The sequence below is a fragment of the Betta splendens genome, chromosome 22, assembly GCF_900634795.4.
Source record: "Betta splendens chromosome 22, fBetSpl5.4, whole genome shotgun sequence".
Taxonomy (NCBI): domain Eukaryota; kingdom Metazoa; phylum Chordata; class Actinopteri; order Anabantiformes; family Osphronemidae; genus Betta; species Betta splendens.
In genome coordinates, this window is record NC_040900.2 from 3,291,960 (window position 1) to 3,316,790 (window position 24,831).

A 24,831-nucleotide genomic window follows, 5' to 3' on the forward strand; every position below is an offset into this window, starting at 1 on the left:
AGGATGAAATATTAAAACGCATTTTCATTTTGCAGACGAAGTTAAGAGTTTGACGGGCGAAGAAAACGGCAAACAATGTGAGCTGGCTGTGGTGAAACGTCTGTTGAGGCGAATGATAAAAACAGCAGAACTACAGCTCACTGACATACGTGAATATGTAAAGTAACTTTAACTTAAGAAGTAATTTTTGTAAACGCCCGTCTATCAAATTAACTTGTAGTTCGTTATGTTGCTGTGTGGCGCCCTCTGGTGGCCGCGCGCTATATCAACACCGAGAGAAGGCTCCAACATGGCTCCCTAGCAACCAGACGCTCCTCCCTGGATACAGACCGATGCCAAACACGCAGAAGGAGAGTTTGTGTTAGTGCAGGAATCCAACGGCATCTAATTGTGCTAACTGCTAATGCTACTGCTTATTAGCACTCAGAGGAGCAACATTTCACGTTATGACCCACAGCGAGAGGCAGAAGCATCGCGGGGACGAGGAGGTGGTCAAAGATCTGGTGAGTGTGAAGGTTTGGACCCGGCCCGGGGTTGAACCGTCTCACTGGCTCCTCACAGCATCTCCTGGTTTCCATGTCGACAGTGCGCCGCCAACGGCGTGTCCTACGAGAGGGCGGCCCAGGACGGGGCCGGCCTCCGCTCCCTGGAGGCCTTCTTCAGCGGCTTCCCCCGCATGGTCGGCCTCTCCCTCTTCCCGGCGCTGCAGCAGCTCACGGTCCTGGGCCAGGACGTGGAGCACGTGGAGGGCCTTCAGGACTGCCCTCTGCTGCGGGAGCTCTGGGTCGCCGAGTGTCGTCTGACCGTGAGCTCGCGCATTGACTCCAGCGCCTGTCTCCGTCGCCCGGGAGTGTGTTTTGTGACGTTCTTTCTTTTGCCAGGTGATATCTGGGCTTCAGAGCTGTCTGCAGCTGCGGAAACTCTACCTTTACGACAATGACATCAGTGAAATAGCGAATTTAGAATCGCAGGTCAACCTCGAGGTGCTGTGGCTCAACAATAACCGCATCGCTCGTATTCAGGTTTGCAGCGTCTTTCACTGATTCACACCGTGTCCGTCCGTCTTCTGTTTGTAACCTGTGTTTGTTTGTTTATTTTTACAGGGTTTGAACACGCTTCAAAGTCTCAAAGAACTAAACCTTGCTGACAACATTATTGAAAAGATTGGTAGGTGTATAGAATGCTTTCTTTTTTTGTGCCAAGTTTGATTGAGATCCACTGAGCTGAAAAAGAAAAAAAAGAATAATCACATGTTTTTCAACTTCTTTTAAGGGCACAGCCTTGATCATAATGTCAGCCTTGAGAATCTTAATCTGTCAGGGAACAAGATAAGCTCCTTTAAGGTAAGATTCAAAACAGAAATGATTGCTTTTGAGCGTTTTCTGTAAAAAAAAAATCTAAGGTAAATTCTTATTAAAATCCTTGGTCTGTAAAAGGGCATTTCCAAATTCTTGTGAAATGTCGTGGCCAGTTCACATTTTCAATCAGTTGTACAATGAGCCTGCTGCATGAGACCTTCATTGAGGTATTAAGAGGCAGGATTTCAGTTTGGTCACTGAGGACTCAATGATATATGTTCATGCTGTAATTAAATACATTTTAGAAATGAACTGAAGATGAGCGTTTCCATAGAGGAGTGTGTCTGAGCCTTTGCTCATTAAGCTGCTGGTTCCAGTGTTCACTTCACTAAGTGAACTAACAGGAGCCTGTGCTCTGCCCGAACAGGAGCTCACCCCTCTGGCCTCCCTGCTCCACCTGAAGGAGCTGGCGCTGATGGACCCGACGTCCCGCCCGAACCCGGTGTGTCTGCTCTTCAACTACGCCACGCACGTCCTGTTCCACGCGCCGGGCCTGCGGCGCCTCGACACGTACGACGTCTCCGGCAGGCAAATCAAGGAGGCGGCCGAGGTACCGATCCGCTGCGTCTGTTTACACCTCCCACAGTCATTGGTCGCGTCACACGTGCGCATTTGCTTTAAGTCCACCGTCATGAAGAAGATGATGTACTACAACATGCGCGTGCGTGGCGCTCAGAGGACGCTGGCGGAAACCAGGCGGAGTCTGACGGAGAGGAAGGGAATCCTGCTCCAGTTCCCTGAGGAATCCGTCAGGACGCTCACCTACGTCCTCAAAGACGTGAGTGAACACTGACATGAGATGGCGGCTGTTTGGTGTTGACCCACGAGCGCTCATTCACACTTTCTCAGCTCGAGAGGGAACTCGCCTGGTTGACGCCTCAACGCTCAGCGGGGGGTGAACCCGCGTTCGCTAACTCGGTCAACAGTGACCCAGACACCGACGACAGCCTGGGTCCCGTGGAGCCCAAAATACTTCTCAAGATGGAGAAACTGAAGGAGAGGCTGAGGTTCTGGACCGGAAGGCTGCAGGAGTGCGTGTGTTTACCTGGAATCAGCAGCGGCCTCTTATAGAAGTTATCACTATGTCTCATTTATTCCTTTTTCATTTTCAGGATTGAAGCCTGGTTTGAGCAGGAGTTGGCTCAGGCCACGAACACGATGCGGCGCACGGTTCGGTTCCTGACGATGGAGCTGGAGAGTGTTGGAAACGTCCGTTTGGAGGAGGGCAGCGCCACAGATTCCTGGTACTTCTTTGTTTTTTAGCCGCAGCCGTCGCGTCGCGTCGCTCAACGCTTAACCACACGTCTGCCGCAGGTTCTCGTCCTGTTCCGACCTCCTGCTTTCCCGCTTCTCGCATCCGGATTATAAGAAACACGGCGTCGCCGGCGTGAAGGTCAACCGGGTCGTTCGCATCCACAACAGCGCCCTGAGGCTCCGCTTTGAGGACAAACTGCACGCTCTACTCGCCACCGAGGACTCTGGTGTCACGTCAAAGTACGGAAAAGCGAATAAAACCATTTTATTGCGCGTGTTTCCAATCTACCGCGTGAAACTCTTCCTCGGCAGGAATTACAGGCGCTGCCTGGACCACTTGTTCTACGCGGCCGACCCTGAACGAAGCAGCGAGGAGGACGAGACGCTGAGCATCGTGGAGCGTGGCTTTGAACCTGTCGGTCAGAACCAGGTGCGTGGGCGGCCGTCAGTGTCTGTGGCGCTTTTACCAGAGCTGCAAATAATGGCGTGTTTCTCCCCTGGTGACTTTGAACCAGGAGCTGTTGAGGGAGGCTGTACCTTTATCCAACAGCCTGAGTGTCTGCGAGCAACCGAGGATTGAATACGTGCTGCGTCATTCAAAGCTCAGAAAGGACACATTCAGGAACGGTCAGCTCAAAGCTCAACGCCTTCAATCCTCACATTCTCATAACGTTAATAGTTTTTTCATGCTAAGATGGAAGTTGTTTCACCTGTAGGACAGATTATTGTCTCCAAAGTATTTGTGGGTCAAAGTATGCCCATCAAAGAGGGGGAACCCATGGACGAGAAGATCTACCCCAATGTGCACTCAGTGTACGTCAATGTGGACCCGAAGCCCAGAGCTGCGCTGAGTGAAGGTACGTTGTGTGTCGAGTGTTGTGTATCTAATTAGCAGGTGTCCAGTGTAACGGTATGTGTTTCCCAGCGCCCGGCGATCCGAGCTGCAGCCCCAGACGCAGGCGGTGGTTCGTCTTCGACCCCGAGCTCGTCCTGCCCGAGTACATCCTTTACTTTGAATACCTGTTTGAGGTAAATAATGGATAATTGCCGCTCAGTCATTCCTGGCGGTCGACAAAGTGAAACCGATTCGCGTTTTGCCAGGATCAAGAGGAAGACGTGGCGTCGGCGCATCACACGGACCAAACGTCGTCCAACGGCGTCTTCGCGGACAGGGAAGCGGTCGACATGGAGCCGGTGCTGAAAGCACGACCCAAGTTACTGGTCCTGGACGATAAGAACCTGCTCAAAGCGGCCAGAGCCTCGGTCCTGAGTCAGATCACCGTGAGTGTTTAGCTGCTTGGTTTGAGGCCTTTCACACACACATGCATGAGTAACTGTCTGTGTATTGATTGTGAAGGTGCTCAACCTTCATGGTAACAGTCTGAGCAGGTTGAAGGGCATTTCCCGCCTCACGGCTCTGCGGCACCTCACCATCAGCTTCAACAAGTTCTCGCGCCTCGATGACGTTTCTCACATGGTGACGAACACGCGCTGGTGCTAAATCCATCGCTTACACTGAGCCGAGCCCCGTAACGAGTCCGGTTTCCCTCGCAGCCCGGCCTAGAGTTTTTGGACGCCAGCTTCAACCAGGTGGAGACGCTGCAGGGCCTGAGGGGACTGGGGAAGCTCACACAGCTCCACGTGCGCTGGAACCGGCTGTCGAACGCCCGAGAGGAGGCGGCGGCGCTGAGGAAACACGCGCCGGCTCTGCTCCACCTGGACGCCCGCCACAACTGCTGGAAGAGGGTGCGCAGCGTCCCACCTGCTGTGAAACGCGCAGCAGATGCTGCTCCTGTATGTGACCCGCTCTCTGCTTCCAGCCCGCAGCCGTCAGAACGCTCATCCTGGGCCGGTTGACCACGCTCACGCACCTGGATGACGTCATGGTGACGGAGGAGGAAGCTGCGGAAGCTGCTCGCGTGGCTGCTGGGACCCAGATCACACAGGTAATCAGATTACACAGGCAATCAGATCACACGGGTAATCAGATAACACAGGTAATCAGATCCCACAGGTAATCAGATTACACAGGTAATCAGATCAAACGGGTTATCAGATAACACAGGCAATCAGATAACACAGGTAATCACATTACACAGGTAATCAGATCACACATGTAATCAGATTACACACAGGTAATCAGATCACACAGGTAATCAGATCACACATGTAATCAGATTACACTCAGGTAATCAGATCACAGAGGTAATCAGATAACACAGGTAATCAGATCACACCGGTAATCAGATCACAGCGGTAATCAGATTACACAGGTAATCTGATCACACAGGTAACAGAGTTGGTTATGACTGAACCCAGTTTTAGTGATCGCGTGCTCCTGTTAACGCTCGTCCTGCAGGCTTCGCTCTTGACGCACTCGCGTGCTGGCGCCGAACGTCCCCGTAGTCTCAGCCTGCTGCCCACAGTCCAGCTCCTGTGCGTCCTCAGTCCCGCCCCCTGGGGCCTGAGCCGAGAGCTGGAGCCGAACTGGACCTCCAAGGTGAACAGGACTGGGTTTTCTGGGCAGTGGCCAGTTTAAACAGCTGTTACACTACATCCATTTTTTACATTCTGCTCTGATGCGACAGATCACTGCCTTGAACCTTGACAGCCAGAGAATTTCCAAGCTGATCAATCTGGAGCGCCTGGAGAATCTGCGCTGGGCTTCCTTTAACGACAACGACATCTCGAAGGTGGAGGGCCTTGGTGGCTGCGTCAGACTGGAGGAGCTGTCCCTCAATGACAACAGCATCAGCACCCTCACCGGTCAGTCACAGAGCTGGAAACAGGCTGGAAGCACCCAGCTGTGGGATGAAGCCGTAACCGGAGGCTAGAGCATCACAACCATCACCAATTCTTTTGGTTCTGGCTCAGGTCTGTCAAATCTGCATTGTCTAATTAAGCTGAGTGTGGATCGAAACCAGCTGTCGGCTCTGGAGCAGCTGCCCGGTCTGTCCTTTCTGTCTGTGGAGAGCAACTGCATCAACTCCCTACGCGGCATCCAGGGCCTCCGCTCGCTCTGTGAGCTCTACGCAGCCAACAACCACATTTCTACATCCCGGGATATTTACCATCTGAAGGCAAGGCTCAGAAAAACACAGAAAAATGAACCCTCAATTCTCAGGTCATGTCTGAACTTTTGTGCTCGCCTTCTTTTCAGGGACTGACAAACATCATCATCTTGGATCTTTATGGGAATCCTTTATTAGAGAAACTGGAAAACTATCGGATATATGTGGTGTTCCACGTGCCGTCTCTGAAAGCATTGGATGGAATTGCAGTGGTACAGTATGTGCACAATATATGAACTCTATTGATGTTAACGTACTTACTGTATATCTGAAGTGTTGTATTTGCTGCCTTTGTAACTAGGAGATGAATGAGAGCGAAAGTGCAAAAGACATATTTGGAGGAAGACTCAACCCAGACATGGTAGCAGAGCGACTGGGCCACTCCAGCTACACAGACATTACCTTCCTCTCGCTCCAGTCCTGCTCCATAAGGTGACAGCCCAGCATTTACAGCAGAGACAGGAAAACATTGCATGCATCAAAAAGTAATTGACTAAGGTGACTTTTTCTCCAGGGTGGTTGACCTGTCTCCAGCAGAAGCCTTCAGCAACCTTCGTAGCCTCAACTTAGATCACAACGGCCTCACCTCGTTCTCGGGCCTCGTCTACCTCCCCAGCATCAAAGTACAAATCACGCTGGACGTCTGCCTTCGGCTCGACGGGACCTCCAACGTCGGACAGATATGTTATTCTGCATGCGTTCTTTGCAGGCGCTGTCTCTGAACTACAACCACATTGAGTCCATCCTGCCCCGGCAGAAAGTCCACCTGACGAACAGACAGCTGCTCTACAGCAAAGTTCACTCCAGTGGTTATGGTCAACAGAGCTCATCAAGACCCAGCAGGTAAATATGAGGCTCTGAAAAAAAGGGTTGTTTCTCAGTAACTTGAGTTTGGCTCCGGTCGCCTCTAGGGGGCAGCGATGACCAGCTAATACTGGGTATTATTAGCCTTCAACCATTATGTAAGATAAGAAATCATTGTTGTTTGAATTACAGGCAACATGATATTTACTTTTTGAAGATTGTTGCATAATGTGTAGTCTTATGTTGATTCGCCCTCAGTTTGTCTGTACTGTAAGTTTTCAGCCTAGTTTTGCAGAAACTAGAACACAACAGCTACGTTTAGTTTTTCCTGGCTGTGATTGCCTGTTGGTGGTCTGCACCTCTGAGGTCTGCAGCGTAATAAGGCAGCGGGAGGGAGAAAGAGATGTTCATTTAACTGCAGAGGTTGCATGCTGTCATTCTCTGACTTGGTCTAAGGGAAGCTGGGGCCACCGCCAGCCTGGAGCCATTGATGGGAAGCCTGGAGGTGCTGCATTTGAGTCATAATGGCATCTCCAATATGGCCAATCTGCAGCTCAGCAGGCTCACCAATCTTAAAGCACTTTTTCTTCAAGGTATGTATGGTTGAGGTGCCAGTGGACTGTATAGAGCTGGTGAAAAGGGAGTGAACAGCGAGAGCAAAGCCTCCCATAGAGACCGAAGGCCAGGTGGGTGATGAGATGCAAAGAAAAGAAGAATGACTTTCTTCTCAAAAGGGTTTGATGGCTTTAGATTCAATTTTGCATCAGTGTGATTCATTCCTCAAAACAGACCTTACTTGTCTTTTTTTGCTTAGAATTTTTTTTGTTACACCAAAAACACCAAGTATTTATTTATTTGACCCTAGACAGACTTAATTTACTTCCACTGCTTTTCCAGGTAATGAAATCAGCCAGGTGGAGGGACTGGAGGGGCTCCACCAGCTCAGAGAGCTGGTACTGGACAGGAACCGGATCAAGGCTCTGGCTGAGACCTCCTTCGCGGGCCAGGGGGCCCTGCTGCAGCTGCACCTGGCCGAGAACCGCGTCCGGGAGCTCAACCACCTCCACCCGCTGACGGAGCTGCGCAAGCTTTTCCTGGGGCTGAACAAGCTGCAGGTGCTCGCCCCCTCGTAGCGTTGGACGCCTTATTGTCCCCATTCATCTTTTCACGACAAACACTGTTCCGATTTTCAATTGTACTGCCTGAGTGACTCACACTAGGCTGATTTCCTGAGGTGACGGCCAAGGTCACAGTTACAACAGGTTTTGATTCACCACCAACTTTTACTGATTGGTTCATATGCAAAACGTGTTCCGTGTTTAAGAATGTATTTTATTCCGCGTACAGCAGTATTACTTTTCCCTGCATTTGCAAAGTAAGACATGAAGTATAGTAATCATGAGTCATTACCACCCCACTGTGGCATGCGAGGGGTAGCATTAAGGAGAATCAAGTTTGATTGAAGGTCAGGCATCCGCGTATGAACATAGAGGGGGACAATCAGGACAACGTGTAATCAGCTTCACAGTCTGCATCTCCTTCTCACCCCGAGCGAGTGATTTGCACTTTTGTGTTGCCAGTTCCTTCTTCCCTTCAAATCCTTAATGTTGTCACACGTTCAATTAAAACATAAAACACAGCAATTATCCCAGGGCAGCGGTCCTCGCAGAGGGGGCGTCTTTGAATCACAGCCAAGTCTCTGCATACGCAGAGAAAACACCCCCATGTGCCGTTGCGTGCCCAAACTCTCATGAGATTAATAGGAGCTCACATATGTAATCTCTCCCATCAGCTGCTTTCATCTACGCAACACTGAAATTATGAGCGGTTCAGCCCTGATGCATACAGTCAGGTCAGAACCAGTGGGAAAATGTTAAAGGAGAGGACAGGGAGCGAAAGCCAACGTTACGTAATTGTTCTGTCTTTACGTTTTAGGACATTACTGAGCTGGACAAACTGGATGTTCTTCCGTCACTGACTGAACTCTCTGTTATTGGAAATCCTGTAAGTATCATCTGTGTTTTGGTATTAAACACAAGTAGGTATTGGTAGAATATCAGGTATTATAAGCTTTGCCCTGAAAGCATCTGGTAGCTGTCAGCCATAGAATATTCCAAACTTCTAACCATGTTTCCCATAGCTTCACTTTCTCACTTCCACAATCGCTCGCCCCGTCTAACTCTGTGGTCACAAATTAAGCGATTACACGAGAGGCCTTCTGCTGTGCCTCACACTGGCCGACATCACAGCAAATCCGTTGACCACATGGCAGGACGCTGTTGGCCCGGTTTCCCCATCTGCAGCCCGCGGATCAGGCTCCAGCGGCGCCCGCAGCTCGCCGTCGATAGGGCCGTGCTCAGCTGCGTGGCGTCTCTGCGGCCTGACCCCGTCCTCCTCGCGTCCGCTGGGACCTTTAATCCTGCCAGGAGCTGGAGGCCGGCGGCCTCACTGGAGACACTACCTCCTGCCGCTGACCAAATGAGATCGCTACTACTACTTACGTGTTAATCACAGCAGCAGCGTCCATCAGGAGCATGGACAGTCTGGATGGGCCCGGAGGATGCCCTCAGCTGGGCAGGGACGGGGACGGGAGTATGATATTAATAACTATGCTAGAGCCTCAAACTACCTCCAGCCAATAAAACAATATAACGATATAACAATGACTCATACGGGATTTATTACAAGTACTTTTACAGTCTTCTGTTTTACTTCCAGGTTGCTCGTAATTCCCTCCACAGACCAGCGGTAGTGCTCCGTCTGACCCGGTTGCAGGTCCTGGATGGAATGGTGGTCACTCTGGAGGAGAGGACAAGAGCTGAACTCCTTCACATGGATCCGTCGGTAACAGCTGTGCACACCTGTCTTAATTGAGATGCTTTCAGAAGACAAAACAACACGTTAGACCTAAGTGTTTCTCCTTTTATATCCATTCGCTGTCCAGAACATAGCGGTGAGAATGGTCTGGACTTTGCGCATATAGGATTTTATAATGGGAGCAAAAGCACAACCGACAAACAGCAGCGGCCAAAAAAAACCGCAGCATCCAGGAAAAGCCTGGATCAAACTCTGTCAGCCTCGCTGATTTCATGTTCATGTAATGAGAGACCAACAGTAATTCTCCTGCAGCTCTGAATTAAAAGCAGCCTAAGCCTGCTGGCATTATCCTGCTGATTAGATGAAATGTGCCCGGCCGATAATGCACCAGTGGATTTACCCCCTATTAGACAGGTCAACAAGACCCCTCTGCTCGTTAATCGTAGATGTGGAAATGACAGAGCCGAGGCTCTGGCTTCTTAAAAGCACAAACGTCTCCCTATTGATCTCAGAACCTTGGCAGTCGTCACTCAGTTAATGCCTCGGCTGCTTTTCAGACCTAAAGTGTCGATTCTTTCCTCCACACACTCCCTGTTTTTTATTATTTCTCTTAAAGCCGTGCTCCCAACACTGTGGAGGGTCTCTTCCTACTGCTGAACTCAACCTGCCTGGGCTCCTGCTGCCCCTTGTTCCTCCAAACCCCCTCCTAAGAGGAACGAGCCTAAGTGGAGGGCTGCAACACTTCATCCGTGAGCACAGTATTCTCCCGAATAACATGGACGAGGCCCCGTCTTACACATACAAGCGTGAGTGGGACGAGTATTTAGATGTCACATTATACATTCTATAACATTTGCCTTCATAGCGTGTTGTAACCTGAGCTTGATTTCTTATATCAGAGAAAAAGCACAAGTGCAGTAATGCTGCTCGAAGCACCCAAACTGATGTTAGCTTCAGGCGCCCTCGAAGGACGGGGAGCAGCCTGCCAACCCCAGGTCCACTGTCTGATGGGAACAGAGGCATCATCACATACCCCAGCCAGGAGCAAGACAGCAGGTGGTCAACACTGCTGTACGTTTTAAATTTCAGTCATTGGTTTGAATCATGGTTTAGATCGTATATGGATGTATTTTATTCCAGGTTCCCAAGTGGCAGTAAACCTCCAACCATGTAGCTGTCAAAGGATACGCGCTGACACCGAGGCCGCCTTTGACAATTAGGCTGTTCGGGGCGTGAAGTGCGTCTCTCTCAAACACATTTATGGTTTATTTTCCATCCACAAACCACAGTAATCTGAGGATGAGTGGTTTTGGTGTAATTTCCACTGATATCCCATCCTGGGATCCAAGCAAGTGAAAAAACACCCACAGATGTAAGGACGCGTGAGGCTGGCATGCTGCGTCCATCGGGTCAGATGCATCCCCAACAAGTGGATAATCCAGCTTTAGCACACCTCTCTGTGGACAATAATCTGCAGTCACTCAGATAAAGATGTAATCTTGAATGAGGTCCAAATGGATTTTAGAGATTGTCAGTTTCATCATGTTAGCCTCTTTTCGAAAAGCCCACCACCGCTTCTCCTTAATAGGCAAATATTGTGTGTGGTAACTGGAATAAACATTAATATTAGTGAGCACGAGGATGTAGACTTGTAGTTGACAAAACATCGAGCTGGGATTTGCAGAGCAGAGCATGTTATGCGATCTAAAATGTTTCATTGAGGAAACAATAAAGTGATAACTGTGTAGAATAGAAGCCACAAATAGGACAAAAATTCTATTTATTCTATATTTATTCATCAGTCTGGGTATAAATGTTATGACAGAGAGAAGGTTGACTCTTATACAATAACATTTGTTTGTTTGACTTTGTCCTGTGCCTGAAGCCTGAAGGTCTACAGATATAAACCAGCTGGGAACCAGATGGCCTTTGTCTGTGCGTTCAGGAGCAGCTGAAGCAAAACCCTCTGATGTGAATTGTGTATTTGAAGTGAGTGTGACCACTAGGTGTCCTTAGAACTCCATTACCGCCCCCTTTATGCCGCTGCTAATCAGCCCTTAATGAATTTACCTCCTGCCGTGTACTGTAGGTAGTAATTCAGTTAAAGGGAGCACATGTGCGGATGCAGTACTTCACATTTTGTGTTTGCTGCCCGTGTGCTACTCGCTGAACTGAACATGTGACTCCAGCCAGCTCCAGGCAGCGAAAGTGAAAAGCTCTCCCCAAACAAGCTCCTCTAATGCATGTACTTAACTTTACTTAATTTGTGTTAATTCCCAGCATTAAGCGGGGCTAATGACTGTGCCAATGAGTGCACTGTCATTACCTTGCTCCATCCAACATCAGATGGCATCTGATGGACTCACACACACACAGAGAAAATGCTCTAATGCACAGATTTGGAGGACTCACAGAGAGTGTTTTAATGCATTAGGTATCGCAAGGGATAATTACACATTTTGTATTTGTGTACAGTATGTGCAGTATGGATATGTTATAAATATAACAGTGTGTAATGTGTTTTAATGCAGCTTTATTTCTTGTGGTGTAAGCTTAAAGTGAGTATACCGCTTCATACAGTATGTTTTTCTTTGCATATCTGTCAGTATTTTTAACATTAAAATGACATTAGCATAACGACTGTGAATAATTCATCATCTCTGAGTAAACCCACATGCACTGTTCTCTCTGTCTATCGCTCCCACTCGCCTCACTCCTCCATGTGAGTAGACCACATGGTTCGTAGCTGGTTTAATGGGATGGAATGTGACAGGTTATGTTTTCATCTGCCTGATATGGAGCCCGGCTCAGGCGGGAGGAAACAAGGGGCTGAAAGAGAGAGGGGAAGTGAGTTGGTCTCTGCAGTTGTAATCTGGATTCATAATTAGACATGTCTGCGCTTGTTATGAATCAGTCATAGATGATGCTCTTTCTTGCCCATCTCCACCAACATACACACAGAAAAACACATGCTCTGTATGGGGCCATTACTGCTGGTCCACTAACTCCCTACATTTACTGTGTCTGTGCATTCAGACCACCATTAGTCCAAGACTCTGTGAATAATTGCTGAATGGACCCTGTTTTCACTTCTATCTACTCAGGTTCCAGTGTTTGGGGGAAGTGAGAGGGATGAGGACACTGATTGATGTTTGATGCCAAAGATAATGCTGCATCTGGTGCAGTGCTCATTGAGGCATTGTAAACAATATGTGCAACAACATTACACTCCACAAGCATTGCATATTTACCAGCTTGTATTAACCCTAAGAAGTGCTTTGATAGCACTTATGATTATCTAAACATCATCACTTGAATTGTGATTGCTCCATATTTGGAGCTGCAGGTTATCAAACTATAAATGATTTTGATTTCAAAAGCTCCATACAATGCCCAGAGATTATTTCAAACCCAAATAAATATATACACTATTCCAAAACAATCTTGCGATATTGCTTCTCTTGAAATCTGTCATTGAGTTATCGCCGTCGCTTGTCATTTCCCTGCAATTTATTTCCTGTGAGGCTTCCCAGAATAACGAGGGAACGAAGAGAGGGCGAAAATACAAATTACAGAACGGAGTCAGAGTGACAATTAGAGTGAAAAGAAAATGTTTTTATTTTGTGTAGACATGTAGGCAAGAGCCTCACAGAAGCATTAAATGCTAACTGCTATTTATTTAGGGATTTGTTGTCTTGTATGTCACATTTATCACCTTTTTTCAATACTAGAAAGCATGTTGCAGGTACATAAACTGCATTTTATTGGGAATCACTTTTTCAGAGTCTGCCTTTTTTAGATATTGAGACCCTTTACTTTGTAACATTAGCATTAGTGTTCCTCATTTAATGACTAAGTCTTAATTCAAGCAGATATTCTTCATCTGGCAAATTTAACAAAGGTGGTGTTACAGTATGGAGTTATGTATGGATTATAGGGTGCACTACACTTTGTCATGACTGCTGGGCTTTTCTGTTGTTGTGGTTTATTCTTTCCTACACAGAGCAGAAATTGCTTTTTAAAGATGCCAGAGAAACATAACCTTCTGTTCAACCTGATCCCCTCAGCTCAAGTGAAGAATAACAACAACAGCAACAACAATTTAATCTTCTTTGTTCCAGATTATTATCTTTCTTTGTGTTGATATTGTGATCTTTTTGGTTGAGCACTTTGTGATTCTGCCTTTTGCCCTCCTCTCTAAATCCACATTTTGAAGAGGTGGGGCACTTGGCCAAAATCACTTTCATTATATTAATATAGTGCAATACTTGTTGGATTTGTCCTTTCAGCATGAAAAAAAACATGATAACAAGGATTTAGAATGTAATATTAACGTCCCAGCTCTCTATTGTTGAGTTGAAGCAAACTCATTGGATTAAATATCTGATTCCACTGGTGCTGATATAAAATACTTTCTAAAACGATTAGTAAACAACTATTAGTTTGTGTTATTCCACTGATAACAGGGCGGCTCTTCTTGTCAGTACATTCAGGTTTTTCAAGTTGTAAAAAGAATTGTAGCATTTCTTCTTCATGTGTCTTCCAGTACAAAAAATGAGTGTGTCTGCACCACAAAAACATAAAGACTCGACATGGACTAGTCTTTTTAGTATTGATAACGTGGAAATTTCGAAGGGGCGGGCACTGTGAGTTTTTAGCCAATAAGACGTCTCGTATATTTCTCGTCTTTACTCCTATTGGTTACCACCGGTCTGTGTATCATGCCAGTGTTGCTTGGCATTCTAGACCTTAGCTTGAAGCTAACGGTAAACCTGCCTGTTTTATTACAACGCTGTCTATATAGTCAGAAATTATACAAACCGTAGCTGCAGTTGGAAATTTAGCTGTTATCGGTAAGTTTATCTACCAACAGAGACGCTGTAGGTACCCCTTGATGATATTTACCTGTTACTAACAGCTAGCTAACGGATAACAGGTTAGGGGAGCTAAAGGACTTGCTGTTTTCGTTAGCTGTCAGGCACAGAGTCAGCTAAAGTGGAGAGATAAGGGCATTCGCGGGGATGTGAACGACTTCCTAGTTTCCACGTTTAGTCAGATGAGGTGAGACTCTACGTGTCAGGTTAGCTCTGCACGCTCAAACAGGCTAACCCTTGTTAGCGCATACAGTACACAAGCCTGGGCTATGTTGTGTTTTCTTATCTCCATGGCTGTTGCTGCTGTGATCTCTTTGCTGTTAAAATGCTGCAAGTTGCCATGGAAATATGCACGCATAACAGCTCACCTTCATGTACATGTCATGAACTTGTCATTATCTTTTATTTTTTATAGCAGCACACAGTTAACTGTCAAATATTTAAGATTTTGTTTTAGTGTTTGGTTTGTCGTTGCTTTATTTGTCTAACTGAAGGTGTGCTTCGTTGCAGATGCTTTCACTGTATGGTATGATGAATGGGGTCCCTCTTCTTTTATCTTCATGGAGATGACTTGCCACCCATTCGGGAATGGTCAGAATGGGGCCAGATGTGCCCCTTCTTAATGAGTACAAGCAGGAGTTCTTCTGGAAGCGCTTCCCCCAGACAGTGTTGGGGGGTCCACGCTTCAAGTTGGGCTACTGCGCCCCACCGTATGTTTATGTCAATCAGGCAGTCCTGTTCTTGACACCATGGTTGTTTGGGGGCATCGGCACTCTGCTCTGCCAGCTGCAGCTGCTTCAGGAACTCCACGCTGCAGTTCTCTCTGGTATGCTCATGTTTGCAGCTGCAGCGGCTGTCCAGGCCCTGGCATTGTACGCTGCTCGGAGAAGTGGCACAGTGGAGAGACTTGGTGCGCCTAACATCCTGGTGGATGAAGAGGAAGTGGAGTTTACCCACTGTGTCAGCCCAGAGACAGTCCGATTCATTGCCCCTGGGAAGAAGTTTGGCCTGAATGTGGTGCTACATACAGTATTAGCTGGAGTGCTGTGTGGCTTTGGGACATGGTATGTGTTCCTTGGCAGGCTAACAGCTCTGTACGGAAGCATTGGTGTATCCCTGGTAGTGTTTGTCCTTAGTTGGGTGATTCTCTGTATAGCTGAGTATTCCCTCATTGTAAATACGGCCACAGAGACGGCTACTTTCCAGGCACAGGACACTTACGAGATCACCCCTCTCACCCGGCCTTTGTACATTTTGATATTCATCAGTGTGGACTTGGCCGATAGGTGAGCAACAAAAACGGCTGTTAAATAAAAAGCTGCACTCATGTTGTACATCGTTTTCCAGCTTGTACTGTGTTTACCAAATGCCAATATCTTGCTGTGTTTTAGGTTCTCAGGCCCTGTTTCTGAGCTCCATTTGGCTTGCCAAGTTCTCCATGTGCTGTTCCTCTTCCTACCTCTGCTATGGGCACTTGGCATACTGCCTCCTCTGGATGCCCTGCTCCTCTGGGGCATGGAGCAGGCTCTTGTGTTTGGCCTAGGAGGCTCACCTATGTCCAGCAACATCAGGTACATTTTAATGTAGTGTGTGCTTCTTATTCTGTCTCAGATAAATATTTAGCTTTGAGTCTTGTACTTGTTCAGATATTGCTGTTTTAATCTTATAACTGTTATTGCATGTAAGTTTCAACACTTATGCTACAATTCACTGATATCACTTCCCATATTCTTACTTCATATCATGTATGAAATTATGCAAAACATGTTTTTTTGTGTATTCATGTCCAAGTGACGTTTTGTGAGCAACCAAATGATGGCAAGTGTGCATTAGCTCTTGTCCTGACTGTGTCCACTGTCTCATAGGTTGCTATTGATGTTTGGTGTATCTGCTGGCGTAGCTGTGTGTAATTTCTTCATCCCGTCAACACTGGGTGTGGTTCTCTTCTCTGTCTCTACGGGATTTCTACTGAGTCTGGACCTCAGCCAGGTTGGCAAAATCTGCAAAGGTCCCAACGTGGCCTTTGGGGACCATGGACTTTACAGAGGGGGGACACCACCCTCTCCTCCCAGTTCTTTTGGCTGGAGTCTGGGTTGCAGGGAGCTGCTGCTATATTTCAGCCTGCTACTGGTGGCAATGGTAGAGGTAGGGCTGTTGCATCATTTCTTTGGTTCAGCTCAGTCCCAGGGCTTGGTTCCAGGACCCCAGCCTCCAGTCAGCTACCTCATCCTCTCACTCTTTGGCCTTTGCTGGACTCTCAAAGAGATTCAGGGGGCATATGTATTTGGAGGGATATTCCTAAATCCCCTGTACCCCAAGGAGATGTCCAGTGTGCAGACTTTCAGGCAAAGGGATAGACCATTGTATACTGCTGCAGCAATCAGAAGAGTCCTTCTTTATCTGGGTAAGAGCTTATTATACTGTAAATTGTAAGCACCTGTTCTTACATCAACATCTGTCTCAGGTGTGGAAACTAAAGTACATTAAACATGAATGTGTTTTTAAATTCATTTACTGTGTTTTACTTCACAGTGTCCCCGTTTGCAATGATTGCTTTCCTGTCAATGGACAAATCTCTTCATCTGCTCCACAGTGCTTCACTTAGTGTAGGATTCACCCGAGCTTTTAGAGTGGTATGCTTACATTCATACTCTTGCTCATAGTTTGAGGCCACGTCAACATAACAGCCATAATTTTGTCCAACAGACTATAATTAATCTTTGATGGATTTCCACCAGGTGTTTGTGCCAATCCATAGACGTCATAGACGTTGCTTGTTGCTTCTGTGCAGGTTTGGCAAAACTCAGAGGATGCTCTGCTCCAAATGGTTGTGGTAGTCTCTGTGCAGCTCGCAGCTGGAAACAACCTTCTGCCTGGGTGGGATGACCTGGGAACTGGAGTGCAACTTCTTCTGGTTAGATGAGTGTTAATTGTTGTCCATGCCAAATCATATCCTGTGATTATTCTACACTGTAATGTCTGTAAAGCCAAGTAGAGTACAGAACTGTCAAAGTTAGTAGTGTGATGTGTTGGATAGCAGTATTTGCTTTACTTCATTAGCAAATAAATGTTGAAAAGATCAGTGTTTGCTATGTTTTCCACTGTTTTCTGTTACAGGTGGGTCTTCTGATTGATAGACTGACCCAGTTCCTGGCCAAGTTAAAGTTCACTCTGACTGTGATGGTGACATCTTGGACCGAGAAGAAGCAGCGCCGTCAATCGGCTGGAACCCTCCTGGCTTTGAACGCCTCCCTGTGCCCATTGGTACTGGCAGTTGTGGCCCTTTCTGCCCTGCTGTCTGCCCCTCTGCTGCCCCTCTTCACCCTACCCATCTTCCTGGTTGGGTTCCCAAGGCCTCAGCGTAGCTGGCCAGGGCCTGTGGGCACTGCCTGTCCCTGCCTGGACTCTATCTTCTACCATCAGATGAGTGGAAGTCTGGCTTCTGCTCTAAGGACGGCTTTTGCAAGAGGGTCACTGGGTTAGTCATGCATGCTATCATTAATTTGCATATTTGTTTTCCATACATTGTGTGTTGACTTGTACATTAATACAGTGACTGATGTGTCAAGTAGGGACTACAGTAACTGTGATAGATCACTAAATGACCTCATAGTTTAACAGGAAGAGGAATTTTGAGTTGCTCTTTGGAATTGCTAGCAGTGTTAAGAGCTTGCATGATTCAGTTGAGCTTCCCAGTGAAGTGACCCAAAAAATATAGCTCTGTATTCATTACATCCAGATGTTTCCACACCATTAACCATGTAATACTCATAGGCCAAACTGAGTTGCTGCTAGGATTTTTTTTTCAGGACACTAGAGGGAAAAAAACAGCAAATCATTACTTCTGCTTTAAGGGTTCATAATTTACCAGAACTGTGTTTGATGAAATTTTGGTGCTGTAGCTGTTATGTATTATTTAGTAAGGTAAGGGACTGTTAAGTAGATGCTTACAGTCCAACTGTGGCAGCTTGCTCACACTGGGGACCATGCAGTGAACAGGAAAAACAAATCTGCCCCATGTGTCACTTCCCATCATGAGGTAGTGGCTGGACCTATTCTGAGATGTCGTTTTGGGGCCTGACATTATACTTCAGCCAAGCAAAAACACAAAGATCCATCGCCTATCTGTGCTGGAAGATATGTCTCGCTCCTGTGTTCTGTCTTCATAAATTAAAGAGCCAACACTGTCTGGAAGGAATGAGTTTCTAGAGAAGGGAATGGATTTAGTATTTAGACCTATGTGTAGTCAGCGAGTTAGAATGCTATCATGGCCGAACTGTAGTAGAGACCGAGCCTGTCTCTTTCTGCTTATTCAGTAGCCATGTGAAGATCAGTCGGCAGAGTCACACAGTTGATGCAAAATTAAAGGGATGTTTGGATCCATAGGTTTCTATATTGTGTGCCCTTTTCTTTCTTGCACTCTGTGTACATATCGCATATCTCCTGTGTTTGATTCATGAGTAACGGATTATGTTTTCCTCTCCGCGTAGGTTCTGTAGCCCCAGGCTCTCATTTTCTTGGCCGCTTTCAGGACCGTATGGTTTGGATAATGATCTTGGAGAGAGGCTACGGTTACTGTACTGTCAACATTAAGGTACACGCGCACACACACACGAATCAGTCAGTCAAGAAAAGAAGATTTTAATAGTGTGATGTGGTTTGTTATAGGGTCTGGAGCTGCAGGAGACATCTTGCCACACGGTGGAGGCACGAAGAGTGGATGAGGTGTTTGAGGCTGCTTTTGAGCGCCCCGAGCGTCTGGGCTTCACCCAGGGCTTTAACTTGCATTGGGGGAATGCCCTCACACCTTGTGCTGCCCTTGCAGTGCGAGTGTACTCTGACGCCCGTAACGTGCTATCTGGCATCATTGACTCCCATGATAACTTAAGGAAACTTCAAAATGATTTTCTTAAAGCCCTGGTCTGGTTGCTCCTTCGGTACTGTGTGCAAAAGCATAAAGGATTTCTTTGGAGCAGTGAGGAAGGATCTGGGGGCAGGAAGTCACAGTCTTCACAGCTAGCCCAGACAACGTGCAACCAGCCGCCTGAGGCTGTCGTGGTGGAATCTAATGTATCCTCTCACATGTACAGACAGGATAGCTCCAGCTTGACATCTTTTGGTGACTGGTCGGATGAGGATGACTTATTTGGCCCTCAATCAACAAGGCGAACTGTGGCATTAGTGACTGCAGAGGCCCAGGTTGGACACCCAGCTCTACAAACAGGGGCATCGCTACCAGGCTCTGTGGAGATGGACAGTCTTTTTGAAAACATGGCTCTCTCCTCCTTGCAGCCTCTGCAGCCTCTGGGACTAGGCATTGGGATGCCAGCTATAGATAAAGGCAGAAATCCAGATGTTTTCAGAGAGAGTCCTGGCTCTCTCCCTCATCTGAACTTCAGCTGCCCTCAGTCAGAGGTGTTCAACCTTCCAACAGGATGGAGGATGGCGCCATTACTGCCATCCCGCCTCCTGCAGCTAAGACCCTTGTTTCCTGAGGACTGGTTTCGGTTTGCTTTAGGGCGGTTTGGGCCTGCCGTGCAGGGTGAGGCCACTGAGGACATGACCAAAGCCCTAAAAGAGGATGAAGCCTTGAAAGAACTCCATTCTCAGGTCGCACTTTCATGTCTTATCTCACTGGGGGCAGAATCTGCTTTCACAAGCCCTAGTTATGTCTACAGGCTCTATTGTGGAGATGTTCCGTGGACAGAAGGACTTGATTGGTTGTCCTCAAGTAAAGAACTTTACCAGCTGGCACTTCGGGCTTTCAGGTAAAGTTTTTCAGCAAATTTTCTGTTTTTGTAATTATGATTTATTAGTTTATAGAAATCTGATTTTTTGGTTTTATCAGGTTCAGTTTCAAGCTGCTGTTTGATCAAGCAAGCCTAGGGCCAATGGAGTCCCCTGAGGAATTGTTTAGCACCTTGGAGGAATATGAAAGGGACTGGTACATTGGCCTGGTGACAGAAAAAGGCTGGCACGACAGCATTCTTCAGGAGAAACCCTTTCTCTTCTCTCTAGGACAAGACCTTGCTATGGTTAATATGTTTAGTCCTTGCTAACATTCTAAGATACAGATTATACATTTCGTGATATGTACAGATTATTATTCCTTTTAGTTTAAAAAGTTGTATATGTTATCAAGTCATGTAGTAATCTCATTTGGCTGTTTGTCCACAGGGTACCTACACTGGGAGAGTCCTGTCCTTGCAGGATCAGCTGGTGCAGGTGGGCCGTCTGAATGGAGAGGGGGTACGAGGACAGTGGGCAAACCTCTCCTGGGAGCTCTTGTATGCTACTAATGATGATGAGGAGCGTTACAGCATCCAAGCGCATCCCTTCATGTTAAGGAATTTAACGGTTCAGGCAGCCGATCCACCTCTAGGATACCCTATTTACTCCTCCACCCCTCTTCACTTCCCCTGCCTCTGACCTGGTGCAGAAGGTTGTAGAGAGGTACAAGGATTATCTGCAGTCTGTTCTCTATCAGTGAAATTCCTATTTTCAAATTGTATTGAAAAATCTTTGTCCAAACTACAAAGAAAAGCTGTAATCACTTACATTTTGAGAATTATTGTCTGTAAGAACCTGTTGTCTTTCATCATTAATGATGCACCCCAGAGAAAGCAGAAGCAGTCAACACATTTCCAACACAATTCCACATAATTTAACTTTACAATAAACTCCTTTTTGAATGTTTATCTTGAGTGAAGTGGATAGTTTCCCACCTAAACACATACTCTGAATTATTATTTGTACCAAAAAAGTAAAAATAATTGCCCATTTCCCCGTGTTCACCAGTTTAATACCTGATTATTTTACCTTTTTTTTTAATTTTGCAATTTTCAGGCGATTTCCCCTCAATGTCAACAAAAAAGGGACAATTACAATGTTTTGTTAATGATATCAAGGATGTGCCTTGAGTATGTCTTGCTATAAATGTAAAGTGTTCAGTGCTATTGTTTTGTTTACAGTTCACTTGCTTACACTTTAGATTGAAAGGTTAAACAAATGTCTATAGTCTTGTATATAATGTTTTTTTAATGTGTAATGTATATCCTTATAATAAAATGGCTCATCAGAAAGACTTCTTTCAATGTACACCAAAACAAAACTGATGCTAAAAACTTTATTAATTTTAATTTTCTTTAATTTTATTAAGCAAACAAATCAATCAAGTGCGTATTAATTCTTAGGTGTTTGCTTCTCCTCCATAGCAGTTTACAGAATCTAAAAGATTTCAGGTTGATTGTTGTATCTTTACACTTGTTTCTTCTACAAACATTCCCAGGTAAACCTTCCTCTTTGTCCTGGTTGGTCATGAGGAAGGTTCAACACATTTGATTTCAGGATGTCTTTGGTTTAGTGAAGTATGCAGAATCTGCATCCTGAAAAAGAAAAGCTTGCTATTAGCACAAGACTGGTAAAAGTCAATGACAACGAAACACACAACAGTGACAATTGTTTCCAGCATCCCTGATGATTTTTGACAGTCTGAAGGAATTGTGTTCTTCTGAAGTACAACCCTTCATTTGTGTAAACATAGTGACATAAAAAACTGGTCTTGATTTTATTTATTTTTTTTTAATAATCTTAATTCCAGAGAACACATCAGACCCTACTGCATGTGGATGTGATGTAATGTCTGGCCAGTTGAAATTTGACCTTTTTGTGAGGCCTTCAGCTGTCACTGTCCAGCAGAGGCCACCAGGCACACTGGTCAGTCAGTCAGCACCGCAGGCACGCTGCCATGCTCACTGTCGTACCAGGGCCATCGTCATCTTACTAGACTCAAGCAAGGTCAGTAACAGCTGTGGCCCTCCAGCTGTTAAGACACAGCTCTACATTGTGCCAGCCACCTTTTGCTTTACTCAAGCATCATTAAAGCATAAAGCACACAGGAGCAAATCAACTTGAGATTTGTTATTCTTATATGTGCACCTGCTTTATCCCAAAACAGAAGCTTAACACCTACCATGCCAGCTTTGAAGTTTTTTACTCTTTTCCTCCCCAACATGTTAGTGAGGAACCAGGCTATTGTCGGAGTGTACTGCCACACGTAGTAAAACAGAAGGAAAGGCTGCTGAGAAATCCACATTTCCTTGACGCCGTTTGCAATTCCAACCAGCGTTAGATGCACACAGCGGCTTGTAGGCATCTTGTATTCCTGATCACCAGGTGTGGGCACAGACTTGAGAAAGACAACAGGTTACTGAAACTGAAATTACTACGGTCATATCACAGTTCAAGATAGATAACACCTCTAATTGATCAGATATTTCACCTTGTTCATTTCTTCTGTAAAGGCGTTGTGGACAATCTGAGATTGCACAGGCCCTGGACACACTGTGCTGACAAGAATTTTCGGATAGTCAGCCAGTTCGGTCCGGAGGGAATTAAAAAAGCCCTGTGAATAATGTCATTGTCAGCACAAAGATGCCTGAAGACCTTGCTTTGTAAAAAAATTAGAATATGAATTGCTTATTGGCAAATAAGTCTGAAGATACTGTAACAAATCTGTAGCTCAGGTTCAAACAACTGTAATGTTCACCTGCAGAGCATGTTTGCTGGCACAGTATCCTGTTGCCAGGGGCAGCCCAGCGAGGCCAGCCCCACTGCTGACAGTCACTATGCTCCCAGTACCACGCTGCGTCATGTGAGGTACGACTTGCTTGGTCAAGGAGACTGTACCCAGGAAGTTGAGCTCCATTATGGCCTGGTACACATCAACACTGGTCTCCAAGAAGAGAGAGCGCTGGGATCGGCCTCCATTGTTAATCAGAATATCAATCTGAAAATGCACAGAAAGAATATTTTGGTGACAATATACACACACAATTTAGAATTGGCCACAGTCACATATGTGCAAAGCAAGAGCAAAGAAAGCAGCCTTACATGTCCAAAGTACTGCACTGCAGTTTGTGTCTTTTTCTCATGCGAAGCTCTCTCCAACAAATCAAGTGGTAGGACAAGTATGTCTTTGTCCTGGATTTCGGAGTGCTCTTGAACAATAAAAGGATAAAAAAGAATTAAACAAATTCAGGTGTGCCAAAATCCTTATGCCATTTATGTTTGAAAGAAACTCAACTGCTTCAGGCCACAAATTAAAACTGCAAACTTGTGGCAGTGTTGTACTGCTGGGATGAAGAGCAAGTGGTTTTAGGCTGAGCATCCAGCAAACCTCTCTCACCTAAACAGGTACGTTTCACTCTTTTCAGCTCATCTTCACGTCGAGCTGATAGAATGAGATGTGAGCCACACTTTGCCAGCTGGTAGGCAAGCTCCTCTCCAATGCCACTGGAGGCTCCAGTGATCCACACAACCAGTCCTTTCAGCTTTTTCTCTGGATAACACAAAACGACAACTCTAAACATTTACCTTTTACTAGTTTGTGTTTAATATTTTCTTTGGACTTGTTTTATTTACCGTCAGTAACAGGTTACTGGGACACTTTATGAACACAGAGACATCATTCAAATGAAATTATTCTTTGACAAGTCAATATGTATTTTCGATGCTTATCTAGTATATGTAATTATTATATGCAGTTTTACGCAAGTTTTTTTATTTCAGTATTTTATACGTCAACACACTTGTCTCGTTACTTATTGACTTCAAAGATGTCAATGTGTATGCGCAAAAACAGAACATAAGAACATAAAAACATAAAACATATTTACAGCTCAGTGATGTGGTGTACTTACATTTTTGAAGGATAAAAGATATGTATAGTATTTCTTGATATATAACAGTATGTGTCTTATTTGCTCACTTATGTACTTGGGTTATAATTACTATCATGGTTTATTTTAAATTAAACTAAATTTATTAATGAACTCCAAGTGACTGAGACAGCAACTAGACTGCCTGTGACAGAACTTGATATACAGTACTGTTACTTTTACCTGAACATATTACACTAGTAGTATTAGATTTAGATATAAGACTGTCTGTGAAAAGCTCGTAAGATTTTGCAAATTAAAGTGAACTTTGACCTCGGAGCAGCTCACCTGCGTAGCTGCTCGACGGTGCCCACAACATATCTCAAAATAGATAAATGACGAATTACTAGCATTGTTGATCGAGTTACAATATCAATTAACACCGACTAGTTTCCTAATTAGTCAGTGTTTGTTAGTAAGTGAGTGGCGACGCCGTCACGCGAGCTGGTGAACTCACCTGGCCTGTGTCCTGTCAAACAAGCCCACTGCAAAGTCAAGTCCGCATCCCCGAATATGAGGCACAGCAAGCTAATCAGGAAATAAAATGGAATCACATACCACAATGCGGATACAATACAACACTCCATTGACGGAATATGAATGGGCTCGACGCACAACACAAGCCACTTTGACGCTACTTAGCCTCGAGTGTCAAACTACAACCAAATACCAGTAAATCAACAAATATCGGATATCGATGTAACTTCCGCTCATGTGTTTTCAAAATTAAAGCATAGTGGTAATTTATTTTGGAATGTAATCTTCTGGAGTGAATCGGATGACAATTTTGCTATATGACAGAGACGCATACATTCAAAAAAGAGTTCAAACATTTTAACTATATCATTGAAAGTCAAGTTTCTCATAGCATTTTCAGTCGAAACGCTGGAAGAATATTTAAGCTTGAGCTGATTTATAGACATGTTTAAATTTC

At 45.7% G+C, this 24,831-nt stretch overlaps 3 protein-coding genes across 14 annotated transcripts; 2 read left to right on the top strand and 1 right to left on the bottom strand.

The window, feature by feature from the left end:
* Positions 1-210: 210 nt before the first annotated feature.
* On the top strand, positions 211-12,743 carry lrrc9 (leucine rich repeat containing 9). Of its 10 annotated transcripts, XM_029138064.3 has the most exons (32): positions 211-503; positions 587-805; positions 882-1,022; positions 1,104-1,167; positions 1,273-1,343; positions 1,726-1,908; positions 1,981-2,136; positions 2,208-2,389; positions 2,471-2,602; positions 2,673-2,852; positions 2,925-3,042; positions 3,128-3,239; positions 3,329-3,469; positions 3,538-3,641; positions 3,714-3,893; positions 3,970-4,089; positions 4,167-4,358; positions 4,433-4,558; positions 4,972-5,112; positions 5,201-5,378; positions 5,487-5,692; positions 5,773-5,895; positions 5,985-6,115; positions 6,198-6,306; positions 6,393-6,526; positions 6,944-7,080; positions 7,385-7,602; positions 8,423-8,491; positions 9,206-9,331; positions 9,921-10,110; positions 10,204-10,360; positions 10,445-12,743. In XM_029138064.3, exons 1-32 carry the CDS (start codon positions 447-449, stop codon positions 10,476-10,478), a joined length of 4,431 nt encoding a protein of 1,476 aa, XP_028993897.1. In that variant the 5' UTR covers positions 211-446; the 3' UTR covers positions 10,479-12,743. The 10 variants fall into 10 exon arrangements, 7 of the variants coding, with proteins under 7 accessions (XP_028993897.1, XP_040925180.1, XP_055361879.1 ...); XM_041069246.2 differs by lacking the exon at positions 3,970-4,089; XM_055505904.1 differs by lacking the exons at positions 8,423-8,491; positions 9,206-9,331; positions 9,921-10,110; positions 10,204-10,360; positions 10,445-12,743 and adding an exon at positions 7,081-7,173 and having other exon boundaries at positions 6,944-6,992; positions 7,385-7,511.
* A 1,255-nt stretch (positions 12,744-13,998) lies between these two features.
* On the top strand, positions 13,999-21,260 carry pcnx4 (pecanex 4). 3 transcript variants are annotated; one of them, XM_029139060.3, is made up of 12 exons: positions 14,010-14,157; positions 14,241-14,365; positions 14,689-15,464; positions 15,570-15,749; positions 16,044-16,582; positions 16,711-16,811; positions 16,970-17,092; positions 17,296-17,656; positions 18,669-18,772; positions 18,847-19,946; positions 20,027-20,213; positions 20,356-21,260. In XM_029139060.3, exons 3-12 carry the CDS (start codon positions 14,767-14,769, stop codon positions 20,605-20,607), a joined length of 3,645 nt encoding a protein of 1,214 aa, XP_028994893.1. In that variant the 5' UTR covers positions 14,010-14,157; positions 14,241-14,365; positions 14,689-14,766; the 3' UTR covers positions 20,608-21,260. The 3 variants fall into 3 exon arrangements, with proteins under 3 accessions (XP_028994892.1, XP_028994896.1, XP_028994893.1); XM_029139059.3 differs by lacking the exon at positions 14,241-14,365 and having other exon boundaries at positions 13,999-14,157; XM_029139063.3 differs by lacking the exon at positions 14,241-14,365 and having other exon boundaries at positions 14,000-14,070.
* A 30-nt stretch (positions 21,261-21,290) lies between these two features.
* On the bottom strand, positions 21,291-24,603 carry dhrs7 (dehydrogenase/reductase (SDR family) member 7). The gene is made up of 7 exons (XM_029139064.3): positions 24,355-24,603; positions 23,366-23,518; positions 23,071-23,177; positions 22,727-22,966; positions 22,460-22,582; positions 22,151-22,366; positions 21,291-21,563 (listed from the first exon to the last, which is right to left on the bottom strand). Exons 1-7 carry the CDS (start codon positions 24,482-24,484, stop codon positions 21,522-21,524), a joined length of 1,011 nt encoding a protein of 336 aa, XP_028994897.1. The 5' UTR covers positions 24,485-24,603; the 3' UTR covers positions 21,291-21,521.
* Positions 24,604-24,831: the final 228 nt, after the last annotated feature.

Bases quoted from the DNA above. Each gene is read 5' to 3' on its own strand.
- dhrs7 (XM_029139064.3), bottom strand. From the start codon at position 24,484: ATGGAGTGTTGTATTGTATCCGCATTGTGGTATGTGATTCCATTTTAT. The intron at 23,519-24,354 runs GTGAGTTCACCA...TGTGTTATCCAG, and splicing joins TTTGACAGGACACAGGCCAG to AGAAAAAGCTGAAAGGACTG. The intron at 22,967-23,070 runs GTAAGGCTGCTT...GTGCATTTTCAG, and splicing joins CAGTGCAGTACTTTGGACAT to ATTGATATTCTGATTAACAA.
- pcnx4 (XM_029139059.3), top strand. From the start codon at position 14,767: ATGGTCAGAATGGGGCCAGATGTGCCCCTTCTTAATGAGTACAAGCAG. The intron at 17,657-18,668 runs GTTAGTCATGCA...CTCTCCGCGTAG, and splicing joins TTTTGCAAGAGGGTCACTGG to GTTCTGTAGCCCCAGGCTCT. The intron at 18,773-18,846 runs GTACACGCGCAC...GGTTTGTTATAG, and splicing joins ACTGTACTGTCAACATTAAG to GGTCTGGAGCTGCAGGAGAC.
- lrrc9 (XM_029138064.3), top strand. From the start codon at position 447: ATGACCCACAGCGAGAGGCAGAAGCATCGCGGGGACGAGGAGGTGGTC. The intron at 2,137-2,207 runs GTGAGTGAACAC...ACACTTTCTCAG, and splicing joins TCACCTACGTCCTCAAAGAC to CTCGAGAGGGAACTCGCCTG. The intron at 7,081-7,384 runs GTATGTATGGTT...CTGCTTTTCCAG, and splicing joins TAAAGCACTTTTTCTTCAAG to GTAATGAAATCAGCCAGGTG.